Here is a 19,565-nt window from a genome sequence, read left to right as displayed (position 1 = left end):
ACCCCCCCAGGCCTTCATTCCCATAATAGCAATAAATGGCTCACTGTGATCCGAACTATAAACAGATTTCATGAATTCTGCCAGAAATTGAATATTGAATTATTTCTCTGTGCCCACATGTCTTTCCTGGTTTGCTTAATTCTGCCAAATATTTAGCTCAGCCTTCTCTTCTCTCAGCAACCCACACTCTCCCAGCTACATCTTCCCATTTTTGGACCATTATTTAAAATTTCAGGCTTTTTACAGAGCCTGGCCAAGGAATCAAAACTGATCAGGGAGGAATGAAGCAGCTGCAGGAGTTCAGTGGGGCTGTGGCTCCTCAGGAGACACCTGCAGGGTTTGCCCCAGCCCAGGCTCCCTGGTTCAGCCCTTTTTGGGAAAAACCCCACTGGAATGGGATTTTGCCTAATCTGGGCCATGGGAACAGGATGGACACACTTTTTCACGTTCTACAACCACACCTCAGAAATACATGATCTTTTATTCTTTAAAATATTAATTAATCTATTTTTTTTTTCATACAAAACCCCAGAGTGTGTGGCTGAAAATGCCATTTCTTGCTGCCATGGGAGGCTGTGAGCTGGCACAGCCAGGGCTGCTCTTGTGGTCTCAGCAAGAAGCAGGACTGGCAATTTTCAAAGTGCTGCTGATGGCCTGAAGACAGGTGGGAAATATTACCAAAATAACATCAGCAATTAGCAGTAAACCCCCTTAATTTGTGCAAACATTTCCAAATAAAGACTCCTATCTGTGCTGGTGTTCACAGGGGTCCCAGGACGAGGGAAGAGAGGAGAATCTTGACTCCACGTTTCAGAAAGCTGATTTATTATTTTATGATATATATTATATTAAAAGAAAATGATATACTAAAACTATACTAAAAGAATAGAAGAAAGGCTTGAAAGGAAAGGAATGGAATGATGATAAAATCTTGTGACTGCTCACAGCCTCGACACAGGTGGCTGTCATTGGTCATCAAGGAAAAACAATTCACATGCTGGGTAAACAATTCTCAAAATCACATCGTGGAGAAGCTGAAGCTCCCCAGCTCCTCAGGAGAAAAGATCCTGGCAAAAGGATTTTTCAGAAAACATGTCAGTGACACCTATCACCTTTGCAGATTATTTTCAATGGGTTTTCCCCTCTTTAGTTTAGAAGCTGAGCTGATATGAAACCACAGAGTGCCCTCCTTGCTCCTACCCTGATGTGCCCTGACCTGGGCAGCAGGAGCAGCTGGGGCTGCCAGGGCCACTCCCTGCTGGGGACAGGGATGGGAACAGGGATGGGGACAGGGATGGGGATGGGGACAGGGACAGGGCTGGGGACAGGGCTGGGGACAGGGATGGGGATGGGAACAGGGATAAGGCTGGGGACAGGGCTGGGGACAGGGATGGGGATGGGAACAGGGATAAGGCTGGGGACAGGGACAGGGCTGGGGACAGGGACAGGGCTGGGGACAGGGATGGGGATGGGGACAGGGATGGGGACAGGGACGGGGATGGGAACAGGGATAAGGCTGGGGACAGGGACAGGCTGGGGACAGGGACAGGGCTGGGGACAGGGATGGGGACAGGGACGGGCTGGGGACAGGGATGGGGATGGGGACAGGGACGAGAAAAGGGCTGGGGACAGGGACAGCGCTGGGGACAGGGACAGGCTGGGGACAGGGACAGGGCTGGGGACAGGGCTGGGGACAGGCTGGGGACAGGGAGGGGTGGCAGCAGCAGCTGCTCGCTGCTCCCACGCCCCAGCCATGTGTTGATTCACTGTGAAATTGATTTGGGCAGCTCGAGGCAATCGGTTTCCAAGATACCACATCCCTCAGATATTTCCAAGCCCTCTCTCTCCCTGGCAGGGTATTATATTTAAATTTAAATGTCGATGGATGAGCCGGGTGTGTATTTATAGCCAGCTCAGATGGGCTCTGGGAAGGGCTGGCCAGGGAAGGGTGTGCGGCTGGAATTTTGAGGGGGAATTCTGGCAGTGGGGCCCCTCTGTGTCACCCCAGAATCGATTTCTCACCGTGGGTCAATGCATCACAGGTTCTGCTGGCTCCACCATGCTGGGGGTCAGGGCAGCCCCAGGGAACAGCCAGGCCATGAGCAGGAATTAGAGACTGACTGCAGATTCTCCCTCACAAGTGATTCCAGATTTCCCACCCAGGGGCTGTGACAGGTCCAGCCAGGTGAGGGACATCTTGTTCCTGTCCTTCCTCACCACTGCCATGGCTCACACAGGGATCACTCCCTTCCAGCAGTGAATGTTGGCTTCCTGGGTAAAGGAAATTCCCAAAGAAGAGAGCAAAATGTTCTGACCTCACTCTGGATATCCAGGGAAAGAAAAAAAGAAAAAGAAAGAAAAAAAAAAAAAGTGGAAATATTGTTGAGTATTGTGAGACCTGGAGCTGCACACACATCTTGTGAGCTAAGGGTTTCAATGCCTGGAAAGAAAACTTGTGTACATACAAGAGGGACAGCTCTGGAGCAGGCAGGAGGGGCAGAGGTGGCCTGGGAGGTGGCTGGGGACAGGGACACACAGGTCACCCCGTCCTGGGGTTGCTCTGAGCAGCAATGACTGGAAGGGCCTGGAGAGGCAGAGTTCCCAAGCTCCTGCTTTGGGCTTCTCCAGCAAGAAGAGCACTCACCCAAATCCCAAGGCCTGGCATGAGCCCAGCTTGGGCAATGCAGAGCTTTCCTTGTTTTAGCTCAAAATGAGCTGTGAAATACACTAAAAATTGAGATAAAACAAAGCTTGGATTTGTGGCCTCCCAGCTTTGCCACTTGGACTTAGAGGGGGGATCCAAGATCCAGGATCAGCCAAAGGCTGCACTCATGGCTCAGAGCTCTTTTCCAGCCTAGAGGATTCTGTGAAATCTCCCTTTCATCCGTCCCTTGGGTGTGTGTAGCCTCGGGAGGCCACAGCAGGGAGGAAACAGGACCAACCCAGCTGGGAACTGCGGGTAACCAAGGGTAAACTGAGGCACAAAGTGCAGCATGGAGAAAGAGGAGCTGGGGAGCGAGGAGAAGAGCTGGGAACGCTCCGAGTGCCCACCAGGGAGGAGCAGCTGGGAATGGGGGCAGAGCACAGCAGGGCTGGGGTGGCCCTGACTGACCCTTCAGAGGGCTCGGAGCTGTCACCTGCAGTGTCACCTGCAGTGTCACTCAGTGTCACCTGGAGTGTCCCTTGGTGTCACCTGGAGTGTCCCTCGGTGTCATCTGAGGTGTCCCTTGGTGTCCCCTGCAGTGTCACCCGGTGTCCCCTGGAGTGTCCCTTGGTGTCCCCTGCAGTGTCACCCGGTGTCACCCGGGATGTGCTGGCGCTGCCGGCGCTGCCCGTGGGAGGAGCTGTGGGCTGGCATCACGGCTGGTTTTTAGCTCAACCAGGAAAAAATAAAACCCAACCTTTTTTGTTGTTTTTTTTTTTTTTTTTTTTTGGTTTTTTTGTTTGCTTGTTTCAAGCCTCGCTATGAGCTGCATATTGTGGAGTTTTCACTGGGATGTTTTAGGAGTGGAATGTATGCGAGGAAAGGAAAATTTGTGCACAAAATAAAGATTTGTATTAAAAGCAGTGTAGCAATAAGCAAAAATTAAAATACTATTCATTAGAAAATCCCCTGCTTAAGAGGTTTTAGAAGCTGTTTTTACCTTTATCTACTAATATCGTTGAGTTACTTTTTTTTTCGTATCCTAAAGGCTTTACAATGGTGAGTATTTTTGTTAGAAGCATTTCTTAGTCCAGTGTATGATAGTTTGAACAGATCCTACTCATGCTCTGGATAAACTGAGTCATTCCAGCTTTCTCATGCCAGGATCTGACCTTTGATAACTTTATTTTGCTTTTTGGGTGACTCCTTGAACTGCTTCAAGGGGTGTTGTCATTTACAATATAACCATTAAGGATTATAAACGTGTTTAGGGCTGATCAGCCTGCTGGTCAGGGAGGGGTTAAGGGCACCTGTAAAAGTTCAGACCATGATTTCCAGCTCAAAATCATCTTGAGGGAGGAGGGAATCGGGTCCTTGGGAGGTGTCAATAGACACAGGATGGGTTGGGGTGAGAGGGACCCTAAAGCCCATCCGTGCCATGGGCAGGGGCACCTCCCACTGTCCCAGGGGGCTCCAAACCCCGTCCAGCCTGGCCTTGGGCACTGCCAGGGATGCAGGGGCAGCCCCAGCTGCTCTGGGCACCTGTGCCAGACCCTTACCCCTCCCAGAGGGAAGAAGTTTTTGCCAATATCCCAGTTTTTGCCAATATCCCAGTTTTTGCCAATATCCCAGCTTTTGCCGATATCCCAGCCAACCCTGCTCTCTGGCAGTCTGAAGCCATTCATCCCCCCTGTCCTGGCACTCCAGGCCCATCCAGTCTCTCTCCACCTTCCCTGGGGGCTCCCCCAGGCTCTGGAATGCCACAATGAGATTTCTCCTCCAGCCTGAACAGCCCCAACTCTCCCGACCTTTCCTTCCCCAGAGCTGCTCCATCCCTCTGACCACCCTGGTGCCTCCCCTGGGGTATTTTGGTGCTGCTGAGCTGCAGTGCCATGGCAGTGGTTCTGGCAGCTGCTTTTCCCAAAGAGCTTTTCCCAGCCTGGGTGAATTCCTCACCAGCTCCACGGCCCTGCCAGGAATGGGAGCAGCAGCCGAGGTGTCTGCATGGAGCTCTCCCTGCTTTCCAGCTGTAAGGAGCAGAGTGGAGCAGAGGTGTCACTGTGACAAGCCAGCAGCTCTGAAAAAGCTCTCCCAGAGTCCCCAAGCGAATTTGGAGGAAGCCAGAACGGCGGGGTTGGAGTCAAACAAACAGGCAGACAAACAGGGAATGACAATTTTGGGCTCCCCTGAGCTTTCCACAGCTCTCAGCAGATCCATCAGAGTGACACGAGGGGAGTCACAGGGAAATGCTGAGCAATCACTGTGGCATTTTATGGAGGAAAAATCCTTTGTGGAGAAAATATTTATGGCAAAATGTTCTGTACAGAAAATTGACACCATGTGTTTATCCCATTAAAATCTTATCTAAAGGGTCTGGGGGTCTCCTGCTGATTCTGTGCTCAGGTAATCATCTCCCTCACTCAAAAAATGCCATTAATTGAGTCCATTGGGTGCAAAAAAATACCATTAATTGAGTCCATTGGGTCAACTGAGTCCAAAAAACTGCCATTAATTGATATAAAACGGGTTCATAGTTTTATTTGTAGCATTAATACAGATGGAATCATCTCTGAGTGAAAACATCTTCCACCTAGAGTGCTAAAGAACCAATATTAATAGCTAGGTGCAACATAAAACACTTTATAATTGTCTTATTAAAATGCATTAAGCAACGAGGACTTTGTCATAACGGAAGAAATAGGTTACTCCTGTGGCTGCCAGCTTAATGATTGTGCTTAATCACCCATTGCTTGGTGATTGAAAATTTGGAAAGGTGTTTTAATTTCAATTTTGAGGCATTCTCAGAGTCCATGTGCTGCTGCAAGGCGCTGTTGGAAGGCAGCTGTGGCACTCACAAAGGCCCAGTCTCACAGGAAATCCAAGGTGCAGCTCCCCCAGCCACACGCTGCCTCAAGCCCTCGCTGCTAAGCTCAGGGACAATTTTAGATATCATTATTTAACAAGGCTGACTTCTTTCTCTGAGTTAATTTGATCTTCAGCCCTTGATCATCTGCCTCTGTTTATGTGCAGTTATCCATCCTTGAAAATTTCCAAAGTAATATTTCGCTGTGAATATTGGAAGTATTTTAATTCTGACTATCTCTTTCAATGGTTCCTGTAATTACAAGGTACGTCATTCATTTGAGATTTAAATCTGCTTCCTTCCCACACAAACCCAGCATTATTTCTTTTTTCCTCGAGATTACTGTTAGCAGATTTTAAAAGTGAGGCTTATTAATCTTTTGTATTAAAAAAGCAGATCCTCCTCTTTTGAAGAGTCCTGCCCTGGTGCTTTTTGCTGGCCTTCCAGGGAAGGTACCACACTGTGCTTGTCGCAGGAAGAAAAATCAAAGATTGTTTCTCCTCCTTTTACAAGGTAAATATTGATGCTCAGAATTACATTATTTCAACTTGCTTCAAAACACCACAAACTGGTGAAATGCAAAAAGAGCTGGAGCTGAGGTTTTGTAGCTTTGTTAGGGAGGTTGAGGTGCCCCAGCAGAATTATCCTTGCTGCTTACAGGTGATTTCTGCTCATGCTGCTGGGCTGGGCTGTGGCTAAGAGCCATTCTTTACAAGTCTGACCTCATCCTGTGAGATGTTTCCTCCACTGAGTGCTCTGCTTCTCACTGAAGCCAACTCACAACATCTACTAAAAACCCTCCCATTAGGGGCCTCTCACAAGGCCTGGATTGGATTTTTTCCTGATCCCTGGATGTCTGCTTGTCTCAATGTTTTACCCCTTTCAGCTGTTCTGCCACAGCTCCACCTATGCCTGTGACAGCTCCTCAGTGACAGGAGAAGCAACTCTTTCAGTGTCAAAGTCAACTTGTGGAAGACTCTTCATAGTTGCTTGTCCCTGTGGATTTACAGCAAAGGAGGAAATATGAGAAGGAAGTGGCAGAGGTGGAGAGCCCTGTCCCTCCTTGCTCAGCGCTCCCCCGTGGCTGCTGTTGGTTATTGAGGGCAAGGCAATGACCTGCAAAGTGTTTTGTGGCATTTCCCTGTAGCAAAGACACTGATTAAAGATCCATTGCCTGGAAATTGCTGCTTCAGATTTGTCCTGGACGTGACTGGGGCAGTGTTGACTTTGCTGTGCTGTTGGGCAGTGCTGGAGGATGGGCAGTGAACTCCTGCAGAGCAGCACGGGATCCCAAAATCCCTGAGCCTGGGAAGAACCTCTGGGACCATGGAATCCAGCCTGGGACCAATCCAGGGCACTGAGTGCCACATCCAGGCATTCCTGGGACACCTCCAGGGCTGGGCACTCCAAACTTCCCTGGGCAGCCCCTCCCAAGGCCTGACCTCCCTTTCCATGGGGAAATTCCTGCTGATCTCCAACCTGAGCCTCCCCTGGCACACCTGAGGCCGTTCCCTCTGCTCCTGTCCCTGTTCCCTGGGAGCAGAGCCTGATCCCCCTGGCTGTCCCCTCCTGTCAGGAGCTGTGCAGAGCCACAAGGGCCCCCCTGAGCCTCCTTTGCTCCAGGCTCAGCCCCTGCCCAGCTCCCTCAGCTGCTCCTGGGGCTCCAGCCCCTTCCCAGGTCCATTCCCTGCCCTGGACACGCTCCAGCCCCTCAGTGTCTTACTGGCAGTGAAATCAGGAGCAGGCTGCAGTTCTGGCACGTTGACATTCTGTATTTAATACACCTGGTAAGCCCAGCTGAGAGAAACACAACTTGCATCCTTCCTTAGTCTTTTCAACAACCCCATTGTGGCTCGAGAGGCTTCTCAGCCTAGTAAAGAGTTTCAAGTTAGTTCTAGTCACTTACCTGCTCATCTACATATAATACTGTTATTTGTCTAATTGTTTCTATTCTTGTGTGTTTGCTATGTAAAAATGCAGTAAAGCCATTATGCAGGAAAAGAAAAGTGGTTGAGATGATTATTCTGTTATCAGTCATGACTAAGATGAAGAGAGATATACTAGCAAGACATTGTTCCTAAAATAGATATCTTGCAAACAAGAAATGTCAGTCAAATGAGGTTTAAATTAAATTCCTGATAGCAATTACTTACAGAATTATCATGCTCCCATTGAAGTTATTATGAATATTGTCACCAGAGTTAATGGGAAAAGAAGTTGGGCTTAAGAGACTGATTCTGAAATACATTCCAGAATGTGCTCAGCTTGTGTCCTGCTGAACCCAAAGTCACAGGGCTACAAAGAGCATCCCTGGCTGAAGAGTGGCTCCAGCCTCAGGGCAGTGGGAAGGGTGAAACTGAGAGCTGGAAGTATTGAATGGCCACAAATGAGTGACCTCACTGGGAGCAGAACTGATGAAGTGCAGAAATGTGATGTGTGTTCCAAATAAAGAACTGATGAGTCAAGTTGTGCCCCAACTGGAGCAGGAGCAAAGTCAAGGCGGCTGGAAAATAACCTTGACTGTGGTGGAGAAGAGAGAGCAGAGGAGCTGTGGTGACCCCCAGGAGCCCAGAGCAGCAGGGGCTGGCGCGTGAGTGCTTGCATTTCATGTTTCTGTGGATCTCTGCCCCCCCAGCAGTGGGGACCCTCTCAGCACTCGCTGCTGCTGCAGCAATTACCTCAAGAGCCAAACTGATAAGCCTCAAGTGGCATTCAGGGCCTCCTCCCTGCTCCAGCAGTGCAGCTATTACTCATCCAGTCAAGTCCTTTTGTTACACAATAAGGAGAAAACAACTTCTAAATATATAATTTTAAATTGGTATCTTTATACTGCAAGACACAAACAGCTACTGCTGAATTATTTCTGACAGATACTAAGTTCCTATTTAATCTTTCAGGTTGAGGCATTTTTCTAAGCATGGCTCAGTAGGAAGTTAATTATAATCTTCCAAAACGGGAAGAATTTTCACCTGGGATGATTAGGATACTGGTTTGAGGCATGGTATGTGGGCTCCTAGCTAAAGTTAGGCACTGGCAACATCTTTGGCTCTCTCTCACTGCAGAAGTAACACCTTCTGCTGTCACAAGAACCACCCTGAAGATGGAGATCACGATGATTTTGGATGCAATCAATCCCTTAAGTATTCATCATTGTTGATACATTTGCATATTGGAACACCATGGTGGTTTATTCTGCGCTCTGAGGCGAAATTCGCTCTGAATTCCAGCTGGATTTTGCAAGCTTGGTTTCAGCTTCAAGGATAAATCAGGTTTGAAGAACCATAACGAAGCAAGTTCTGGAAAAAGACAAAAGTATGTGAGATTCAGTTTTTTTAAAAAAAGGATCAATTGCTTGTGGTAGATTTGCCATCTGTTGGTGTGTGCACACTGCTGCAGTGACTTATTTCAGTATTTAATGACGTTTTCTGACTGCACTTGGCTCAGCTAAGCTTGGGAGTTTCCATCAGAAACACACTTGGTCATGTTTTCGTCAGTGGCTTTTGGGAAGAGATGAATTACCAAAGGAATTCTTGTTGATGAGTCCTTAGGAGGAGCTTGGACAAAGCTGGGCCTTGGGGTTTTCACTGAGTCATGGTGGAGGCTGCAAGACTCCCGTGCTCTCTGCTGGGCTTTCCTAAGCTCAGGCTCCACAAGTGCCCACAAAGCCTGAGTGTCCATCCCTGCAGGGTGAGTCATGGGTGTGGAACCAGCCCCCTCCTTACTCCATCCCTGTGTGCCCTCCTGGGGTGCTCTGAGTCCCCTGTCCTTTCCCACAGGACCTGGGGAGCTGCTCACTGCTTTCCTTCTCTTTGGAATTTGTGCCAACTATTTTATGTTCATTCCGAAGGAGCAGTGAAAATGTGTGCAGGGAAACAGGAATTCCCCACTCCAGCTCTGAGTGAGTGACCAGCCCAGGAATGGGGAAAGGAGCAGTGCCTGCTATGGGGGTGGAGGTGGGATATACACCTGTGTGAAATCCCAAATGTGCACAGGGGATTAACCCCTCTCCCTTGCAATACAAAGCCAGGGAACAGCAGATCCAACTTAGCAGCAGGCTCAGAGTGAGGTACTTTGGTGATAAAGGTGGAATTTGTGAGGTGTTATGATCATTGTAATTGTAGATACTCCAGAAGATTTTGGCAAACTGATGGAAGAAATACCCCACAAGATTGTTCTGTGCAGGATCTCACCCTTGGTTTATGAAACCTGAATTGCTTGAGCCAGAACACAAATCTGGAGCTGTATTTTTAGCTATTGCTTACCCTGCTTGTATGTTCTGTCTGGCATCTGCTTCCTGGCCAGTGTGGAGACAGGATACTACATCTTTAATTTATATTTTTCTTTGAGGGTGGAGAAGAACTGAGATGTGTTAGTTGGCTGGTTTGTAGCATTCACTCAGTTTTGGGGAAAAAATATAAACTGTAGGACATTTGATTTCAAAAGGCATTTCAAAATGAAGGAAAATGAAATAGTTTTAAGTGAAAACAAGTATATACAAGCATAAATAACGTCTAGTAGGATCTTCATTCACTGTGCCTATGTGCAGTTTCCATCTTCCACTGTCAAAGCACTGTGATCAGCAGAGATAAATTCATTGTATTTTCCATATGGCTGAGATATTTCTTGAGATAATTTTGGCCAAATGTGGCAAAATTTGCTGCTAAGTCTGTCCTGTGGTTCCAAAATATCCCCCAAAATATCCCCCAAAATATGTTTGCTCTGACGGTGAGAGTGGAATAGTAGAGCTTTCTTAAGGTGTTGATCTGGGAGCATCATCTCCAAATTGGTTTCCTTTTTTTATCCCTAAGTGAGCTTTTAAAGCCTTGCTACAGAAGCACAAAGATGAGATGGGGAGATGTAATGAAGCTGAGGCAGGGACTCACCAAGGACCTCTTCCCTCACGCTTTTTGCTCTGACATAACCACAACGGAGAGGTTCTGGCTGCTGCCTCGTGTGAGTGGCTCCTCTTGCCTTCACACTGGGGCAGAGCACACAATAAACTGTTTAACAAGTTCACACTGTTTGTATTTGATACCACATCCCTGTGCATACCCATATCTGAGCTTGGCTTAGGTGCATATTTTAAATATCAGAATATACAGGGTGGGATAGGGACTCTCACATTTCTGTTTCACATTCACACACAGCATTGACTGAAGATTTTGCCATGATGCTGTTCCATGACTCAGTCTGTATACAGATGTTTGGTATTGGGATATCAGTGTCTAAAATGGTGAAAATGTTGCTGTATTTTTGGAAATTGCTCCTTAGGACCTGAGTGGAGAGGATTTCCACATGTTAGAGGCCACAGCGGTCCCACAGAGCCCAGATGAGATCTCCCTGGGCTCTGTGTGGAGCAGTCCCTCCTCTGGGGCAGTGCTGGCAGGGACCCAAGGACACAAGGACACATCTTTATTGCATCAGGACAGTTGTTTTTCCTCCTCAGGAGAGCGAGTGGCACGAACAGGACGTGCTTTGTACCCACGAGCATTCATCCCCACACCAGGGAAGGGCTGTGCTGCTCTGACTCTGAAAATGTGCTGAACTGTATCGTAAAACAGATCAAAGGTGAAATGATGAAGAACTGGAATAAACTCGCCCTGAGGAATCACCTGTATCCTCCAAACCAGTTTCACAATCAATCCTAGAGCTCAGCTTGCCTTGAGCTGAATGCCCAAAGCCAGATTTGTACCTGCTCCCTTCCAGGGCCGTTACCAGAGCTGTAAAAGCAGAATGGGAAAGCAAGGGCAGCATCCTCAGACTTTGCTTTTTGCAGTTTCCTTCCTGAGCTCTTCCAGGGGAAAGCTCTGCTGTCCTTGCTGTGGTTTGGGTTCAGGGTCACTAAGCTGGGGAAGGAGGGGAACAAAAGACACTGGCCTGATGATAATATTTTTTATTTTTCCTTTCCTGGAAAACTTGCTGGGTGAATGAACACAAAATTTACAGGATTCTTCTGAAATAATCTTGTTTAGTGTAGCTACAGATTACCAGAAAACTGGAGAGGGAACCTCAGTCTGTAATTGGCCTTTCTTAGAAGTGTCCTGCTGGGAATGACATGCAGGAAATTGTGCAGGGATTTTTAAAATTCATAAATAAACTGTTGTTCATATGTTCAAGTGTGTGATTTTTCAGGGAAATTGAATAAGTAAATTAAGCATGGATGCTGTCAGGTGGCTGCAGGTGTGTAAAAGGGACATCTGAGTGCTTGGATTTCATGTTACTGATATTGAACAAGCTGAATTTTGGCTGCAGATCCCATTTATTACTATATTATTATTACTTTTATCTTTATTTTTATTCCTTTCCTATTAGGCTCAGTAAAATACTACTCTCAGCAACTTTACCATGCTGTAGAGTGAATTTTGAAGCGAATCTATATTAAGAAACTAATTATTTTGAACCCTTCATCTAATCAAAGTCCTTCAGAGGTTCTCATGCTGCTCCTGCAAGGACCTGCTGAGGGATGGAATGGGCAGAACCTGCTGAACAGATGAAGGTGCTGAAGTGTCAGAAATATTCAGCTGCAAATTTCTCAGCAGGGATGTGATACCCCCAGCTGAAACCTGGGCACCAAATGAGATCTGATACCCCTACAGGCAGATTAGATGCTCTAGAAATAGGAGCATATAATATCCAGGTATATAATATTGAAATATTCATTTGAAACCCAAGACATGGAGCCCTGGTCCTCCTAAAACAGTGATTTGCTAATGTATTTTTGATGGTTTATTTCTCTATAAAAGAGCATTTGAGGGGGATCTTGCTAATTTTTACATTTCAGTGACATACTGTTGCCTTCTTATTGAATGCCTGTTGCTTGTTTGATTGTGAGACCTAGAATAACAGAAATTCTGAATTTCCTTTTTCTGATATCTACATACATAATAATTTCCCTTTTCCAGCCTTTGACACAAATAACAATCCCAACTCCTTTAATTATTGCTTTCCTCTGAACTTCTCAAATCCCTGGGGATGCAGAACACTTGTTTGCAGCCTGTTATTATTTGGAGCAATGGGAGAAGTCAGATGCAGGAAAACAGCATCTGCTGCAGGAGTTTCGACACAAGTTCTTGTTGAGCACTCCGAGAACTTTCAAAACTCACTTCTCACTTGATTTCCTTTATATGTAAATGAAGTGCCTGACGGCACTGATGAAGTATGTACAGATCTCACAGAAGATTTGGCCACACCGGTGTCACTAGTGGAGGCACTGGGATATGGACGTGTGCACCCACAGCCTGCAAATTGTTCCTACCACAACAAAAATAAAGTGACTCAGCCAGAACAATTCTATATTTAATGCACAAATTCTCTGTCGACATCAACTCCTGTGACTTTGCTCCTCCATTTTCTCACCTGATTTTTATTTTCTGAAGGACAAGCATTCCCAGTACACACTCTAAAACATTTGTCTTTCATGGTTGAGTTCCAGACCCTTAAAAACAGGCTTGCAGTGGAAATGCTGAGGTGCCAGCTGGCTGCAGTGACACATTCACAACAGGCAACTCTTCATTCACCTTTGGGAATGGGCACCTTAGGGGGACTGGGAATGGGATCCAATCAAGGACTGGAGCAGCACAGCATCCTACACTTGTCTGTGCACTGGTTGACTTCTGAGCCAAAAAAATCAGCATGGAAAGTGTTTGAGCTATGGGGTGCACCAGCTTGTTCCCTCGTTTGTGCTCATTTCATAGAAATTATTTGGCAATTAAGAACGGTTTGAGTCTTCCTTTGCTCTATCTAGAGGGCAGGGCTTATTGATAAGTCATGCAGCATGTTCAAATACAAACTGTCATTGAGGCACCTTTCTATCCTTTAAAAACACACTTTTGACAGCATCATCTAGTGCCATCCAGCTCATAAAATCGAATGGTGAAGTGGGAATATTATTTTTTCACGCACGCTCCTTCTGCCTCTTCTGTCGGGCAGTGCTGCCGTGTTTCTCTCCGAACACACGCCGGCAAACAAAGGCGGCGGGGCCGGTTTGCTCTGAGCCCGGCGAGGCGGCTCCGGGGCCGGTTTGCTCTGAGCCCGGCGAGGCGGCTCCGGGGCCGGTTTGCTCTGAGCCCGGCGAGGCGGCTCCGGGGCCGGTTTGCTCTGAGCCCGGCGAGGCGGCTCCGGGGCCGGTTTGCTCTGAGCCCGGCGAGGCGGCTCCGGGGCCGGTTTGCTCTGAGCCCGGCGAGGCGGCTCCGGGGCCGGTTTGCTCTGAGCCCGGCGAGGCGGCTCCGGGGCCGGTTTGCTCTGAGCCCGGCGAGGCGGCTCCGGGGCCGGTTTGCTCTGAGCCCGGTGAGGCGGCTCCGGGGCCGCCCCGGCTCCTTCCCGCTGCCCACGGCCCCGCGGGGAGCGGGCTGTGCCTCCCCGCCGCCCGCGCTTCCTGTCCCCACGCCTCGCACATTCGAAAAAAACAAAACCGAGCGAAACTTTTGGTTTTTTTTTTTTGTTTTTTTTTTTTTCCTCTTCTCTGTCAGCTCCGTGGGAGGAACAGCCTCGCTGTGCGGGGCGCGCAGCCGGTGCCCCTCAGCGCCGATCCCTGACAGCCCGCGTCCCCACATCTCTGTCCCTCATCCCAACCCTTTTATCACCAATCCCTTGACCCCCGTCCCCTCAGCCGTGATCCCCCTCAGACCTGTCCCTGCAGTCTCGACTCCAATTCCCTCACCCCCGTCCCTCATCCCCAATCCCCCTCATCCTGCGTCCCTCACCCCCAACCCCGCACCCCCAGTCCATCCACCCCACTCCCCCTCAGACCTGTCCCTGACCCCAATCCCCTCCATCGCCAATCCCCTCACCCCCAATGCCTCCATCCCCAATTCCCTCACCCCCAATCCCCTCCATCCCCAACCCCTCCATCTCCAATCCCCTCATTCCCAACCCTCCATCCCCAATCCCCCTCAGCGCGGCGCCGCCCGCCCGCAGCCCCGGTGACGTCACCGCGCGTCATTCCCCCCCTCCCCATGCAGGGGATTCTCCGTCCCGCCCTGACGTCACCGCGGTGCGGCGCAGGCCCCGCCCCCGCGGGCCGCCATGTTGGGGGCGTGCGCGGGGCAGCGCAGCGCGGCGCCGCCCCCGCCGGCCGGCAGCGCCCGCACCCCGCTCTGCTCCGCGCCCCGCGCCCGGCCCCGCGCCGCCCCGCACGGCCCCCGGCAGCGGCCGAGCCGCCGCGGCCCCACAGCCGGGACATGGTGCCGTGCGCGCCGCTGGACGACGAGCCGCAGCCCTGCCACAAAATGGAGCTGTACGTGAGCGGCGCCGAGGTCAGTGCGGGGCGGAAGGGGGGGAACGGGCCGGGCCGGCTCCGCGCCCCGCCGGCACCTGCGCCCGGCCCGGCCTCCCGCGGCCCCTCCGCGCGGGGCTGCGCCGGCCTCGCCTCGCTGCCCCCTCAGCCCGCCCGCCGCGCCCCCGCCTCCCCGGCCTCCCGGCCTGCGCACGGCCGCGACCCGCGCCCGCCCTGCCCGGCCCGGCCCGGCCCGGCCCGGCCCCGCCGCGGGGCCCCGGCCCGCTGCCGGCGGCCCCCGCCCGCCCCCGCCGTCCCGCGGGCCCGGCCGCCGCCGCCGCCGCCGCGCAGCCCCGCGGCCGCCCCGGGCCCGGCCGTGCCCCCCGGGCGCGGGCCGTGACACGTGTGGAGGTAGCGGCACCGGCGCCCCGGGGAGGCCGGGGCTTTGTGTCGCCTCCCGGCCGCTTCGTGTCACAGGTGTCCCTCCCCACGTAGCATCCGAGGGGTTGTAAACTCACTTTTATGGCCGTAGCTCCTGTGAAAAGTTACTTTTAAGTTCTGCGGGAAATTTGCTCGCGCTAATGTGGCTGCGCATCCAGGTGGGTTGTCACTACGGAGGTGCCTTTGCCTTCTCTTGGAATAACTATACATTAATTACCATATGTGCAACGAGCAGAGAGAACCGGGAGTGCCTGGCTGAGGTTTGGATGCTTAAACGTTGAATAACCAACTCTGCGTTGGTTATCATAAATACAACGAGCAGAGAGAACCAGGAGTGCCTGGCTGAGGTTTGGATGCTTAAACGTGTTAAAGAACGAGGAACGACTTCGAGGTATTGCTTAGTGCTCGAGGTGCTTCATCAGCAAGGAGCAAACGCAATTTAAAAGAAAATAAAAGGTAAAACTGGTTCTGTTGCAGTGATTCCTGTGTCTCAGCAGAACGTGGTGCTCAAGCATTAAAACTCTTGCACTTTGAAATCAGCAGTGAAGGGTTGTGTATCAGGTATCGTCAGCTATGACAAATAAAAGATTACACCTAGGTCTGTTAGACACACAAAAGATGTTATCTAAACAAAGTTGCTTAAAACTGGTCAGACTTGCTTTCTGTAGTGCACCAGACTCTTCTTATTGCAAGTGAAAAGGGTCTGTAGCAAAACCATCTCAAAGTACAAAATGTGCAAGAATGAAAGGATGCCCATTAAAGGGTGTTGTTGAATTTATTTTCCCTGATAAAAATTCAAAGGGGAAAAAACCTCCCCAAATTTCTTTGTGCTTTTAATATTTGGGGATTTTAGTACCACTGCCAAGTACTGTAATTACTGGATATGCATCAGATATCAGAAAGTAGGCTGAAATCTTAAGGTTTATTTGTTCATATTGTTTTCAAAGCAGTTTGTTGTAATTGAGGTATGAAACTTAGCAAAGGTCTGAGAACTTTCTTGGTCCTGTTGATCTTTAGGAAATATTAGGAGATTATGATGTATCAGTGGTAGAATAATCAAGAGTAGAGTGTTGCAGCTGAAGTGGGATGTGCATCCCTGGGTGTTTTTTGGGCTCCCCAGCAAGGGGAGCCAGCAGAGCACAGGGCAGGGGTGTCCAGCTGAAAGGGCTCTGTGTGTGTAACATCTGAGGGCAACTGTTTGCAGCAGTCACTCTTTAAATTGTATTTCACAAGGGCTGTGTAAAGCTCCTCCAGTTGTGCTCTGATTAAAAGGAGATTAAAAGGTGTTTGTTGTGTCCGTGTTGGGTTTGGCCAGCAGCACTTAGAGCCCATTTGTGCCAAACCAGTTTCTTCAAGTTGAGTGTGAAGTTCCCAAATGACAGAACAAACACTTGTGTTGTCATAACCCTTTCTATAAGTGATCTCAGGGGTGTGCTGCACTTCTCACTTCTTGGATTTCTACATCCACGTGGCTTGGGGATTCAACAAAGGTGCATTTTATGTCAAAATGAATTTTGGTGTGGCCTTTCACTTAAATTTTACAGAATTAAGTATAGCTCATAGTATTCATTACAGCCTTGTATTGGCAGTCTGAGAGATCTCTGACCTTGGCCTTGCTGGAGCTGCAGTCAACAGAGCCACTGTGAAATAGGTTTATATTTTGAAGATTAACTTGTGCCTTCTGGTGCTCTTGTCCATCAGCTGTGGCACAGGAGGAGAAATCCGAGGAATGGTTTTTTCTGAGACTCTGCTTGTTGACTAAATTTAGGATTATGTTATTAGCAGTAAGTGCATTTCCAGTAGCACTTGTGTCGACTTGGAGTAAAAACACCTGGCAAGGAAAGGAGGTGATCTTGAAAGTAGGAAACAAATTTTCATGCTTCAGGTGATAAGAACAGCAGAACTTTTGGAAGAAATTATTGAAGGTCAGAATTGAATTATTTTGCCCTTTTTGGGGGGGTGGTCTTTGAAATGCTGAGGATTTGGGGCTGTGCACTGTGCTGTTCAGGTGTTTATATTCCTGTGACAGTGTCACTTGTGAAGCTGTTTTGTGACTCTGGGAATTCCTTAAGCCTAGGTAGGAAGGATCAATGTTGTGCTGTTAAAGCTTCAAATATTCAGTGAACTTCTTTCCCCCTGCATATTGGATTAATAAGTATTTCCATGGTAATAAAAATAGGTATGAGGGTGTTGATCATAATCAACTGTTATAGATTATGAAAATGTAATTACAGTCTACAAAGAAACAGGAAAATAAACGTTAACATTTTACTGACCAAGCTGAATGAAATACAGAAATAGTTGGAATTGGGCAGAATACAGGAATTTGGGCACTTTCTGCCCCTTGAACTGGGAGGATTGCACTTACAATGAGTCTGTAATTGCTGTAAGCACATGGCTGTTTGCAAGACATGAAGATTGTGAATTGCATAAATGCAACCTCCTTCTCAAATACTTATTTTTGCAATAAATACTTCAAGAACCAGTTGCTTAATTGCCTGATTGTGACAGGCAAGACAAGGCTGAAACAAAAAAGTGACTGAAAACTAAAGTATTCTGCTGGAAAACGGGCTGCATTGAAAGTTGCTGCCCTCCAAAAGGATTTTTCATGAGCTGAGCTCTGCTGCTGTTGTGCATTAGCTGCTCCCTTTGCCACTTGAGATAAATACATCTTTGATTTTGGCCAGTGTTTTCAGTCCCGTCTCTGGAGCAGGTTCTGAGCCCGGTCTGTCAAAGGCCACTGAATTTTGTCAGTGTTGGGAGTTGCATAACTCCTTTGTGAGTAATTACTGGCAGTGACGTGGATGACTCAGCTCTACCTAGTTCAGTGCATCTCCCAGAATCTCCACAGTCGCCTGGTGTTCTGTCAGGAGAGAAAGTAAAACCTTGCCCCTCCTTTGAGTGCCTCAGACATTGCTACAATGCACAGATTTTGTAAAGATCTTGGAGGACAAGTTGCCTTAAAAAAAAAAAAAATTATGCACGTTAATGCTCTTAAAGAGAAAACAATGAGTGTCTTTATGCACTGAGAAGTGCTGCAATACAGTAATAATGATGGTGGGTTTGTGTACCACCTCTGAAATTTGCTTTGGAAATCTGCTCTAGTGTTCTGAGTCTCTGACCAGATCCAGGAGTGTGGTGCAGGTAGCTCACCTTACTTCCTGCAGGATACCTTTGGAGGCACTTCACAATAACCCTAAATCCAAAGAATGATATGATTTGTTCACTCATCATAGGTAGAATTCTGCCATTTATGTAGTACTTCACTACATTAAGAATAAAATGTGAGATAGTTGCTTTCCTCAAGTTTAAATCTCATCCTTTTCCAGAATTACCTGCCATTAAGTATAATTTGAAGACTGGCTGCTTTGTGCCCTTTGATTCTGGAGTTGAGGTTATGTACACAGGCAGGAATGAAAAGATCTCAAGTCCTTTGCTAATTCAGTGATCCCTGTGCTTGAGGTCAGCTTTGTGTCTTGTCAGAGCTGGAACTTGTTGGAGGCACACGTAATTCTCCCTTGATCTGATAATGGGAAGGATCAAAATGTTCTTTTAAAATCACTAATTATATGTTGCTGAAGGTTTGGTGTCCTGTCTGAATGTATGATTTATTTGCCACTGGAAAAGAACTTTGTAGCTCTCCCTAGTAACTGATTATGGGTTTCAGGTGTCTTAGATTGCTTTATCTCCCTTTTTCACTTGGTGTGTTCAGGAGTGTGAGGGGGTTTAGAGTCCTCTTCCTTATGTGGGGGGAAACGAGGGAGTGGGGCTGGCCCAGAGTTTGTGTTGGTGGGGAGTGGATGTGCCCAGAACCCTCAAACTCCTCAGACCTATCTCAGGAAATCCTCAGGAGGCCAGTGTGTTGCTAATTAAATTAATGGTGCAAACTCTCTATAGATGTAATTAAGAATAAATGAGGAACAAATGTGGTCGTCCTGTCAGGATTCTTTTTTCAAAGTCTTTTTGACATAATTGGCATTTCTGATGTAAGCTTCCACTCAAATATTTTGAAATAACTACTTGAAGGGTTCCTTCTGTTTGTGGGGAAGGAAAGTGCTTATTTCTGTGTTCATGTGGGAGAACTGGGGTGCAGCTCTGGGAACACCCCATAACTTCCCAAGTGGAGGCCAGGGAAGGAGGAGCTGTGGAGGATACAGGAGCTCTTGGTGACCCTTGGGTAGAATTTTACCTCTTTGAAGCCAGACAAGATTTTAGGTGGGTGGTACTGAATATTGCTTTTTACTTCTAATTATAGTATGATGATAAAATTCCCAGTTCTGCTTTTTCTAGAATTTTTAAAATTCTGTTTGAATCCCTCAGCAAAGACATGTAAAAACCAGGGCAGGATGCACCTGCTTTACATCTTCACTGCTTTACCTGGGATTAGGCATTTTTGCTGACCT

The 19,565-nt window shown here is 48.3% G+C and overlaps 1 protein-coding gene across 1 annotated transcript in view; it reads left to right on the top strand.

Moving 5' to 3' along the window:
- Positions 1–14,686: 14,686 nt before the first annotated feature.
- RPS6KA6 (ribosomal protein S6 kinase A6) overlaps positions 14,687–19,565 on the top strand; it is a 37,016-nt gene continuing 32,137 nt past the window's right edge. Inside the window, exon 1 of the mRNA XM_066559315.1 lies at positions 14,687–14,761. Within this exon, the coding sequence (XP_066415412.1) occupies positions 14,687–14,761 (75 nt within the window). The remainder of the gene's footprint in view (positions 14,762–19,565) is intronic.

Source organism: Molothrus aeneus, chromosome 14, assembly GCF_037042795.1.
Source record: "Molothrus aeneus isolate 106 chromosome 14, BPBGC_Maene_1.0, whole genome shotgun sequence".
Taxonomy (NCBI): domain Eukaryota; kingdom Metazoa; phylum Chordata; class Aves; order Passeriformes; family Icteridae; genus Molothrus; species Molothrus aeneus.
This window is presented reverse-complemented; position numbering and strand designations above follow the sequence as displayed.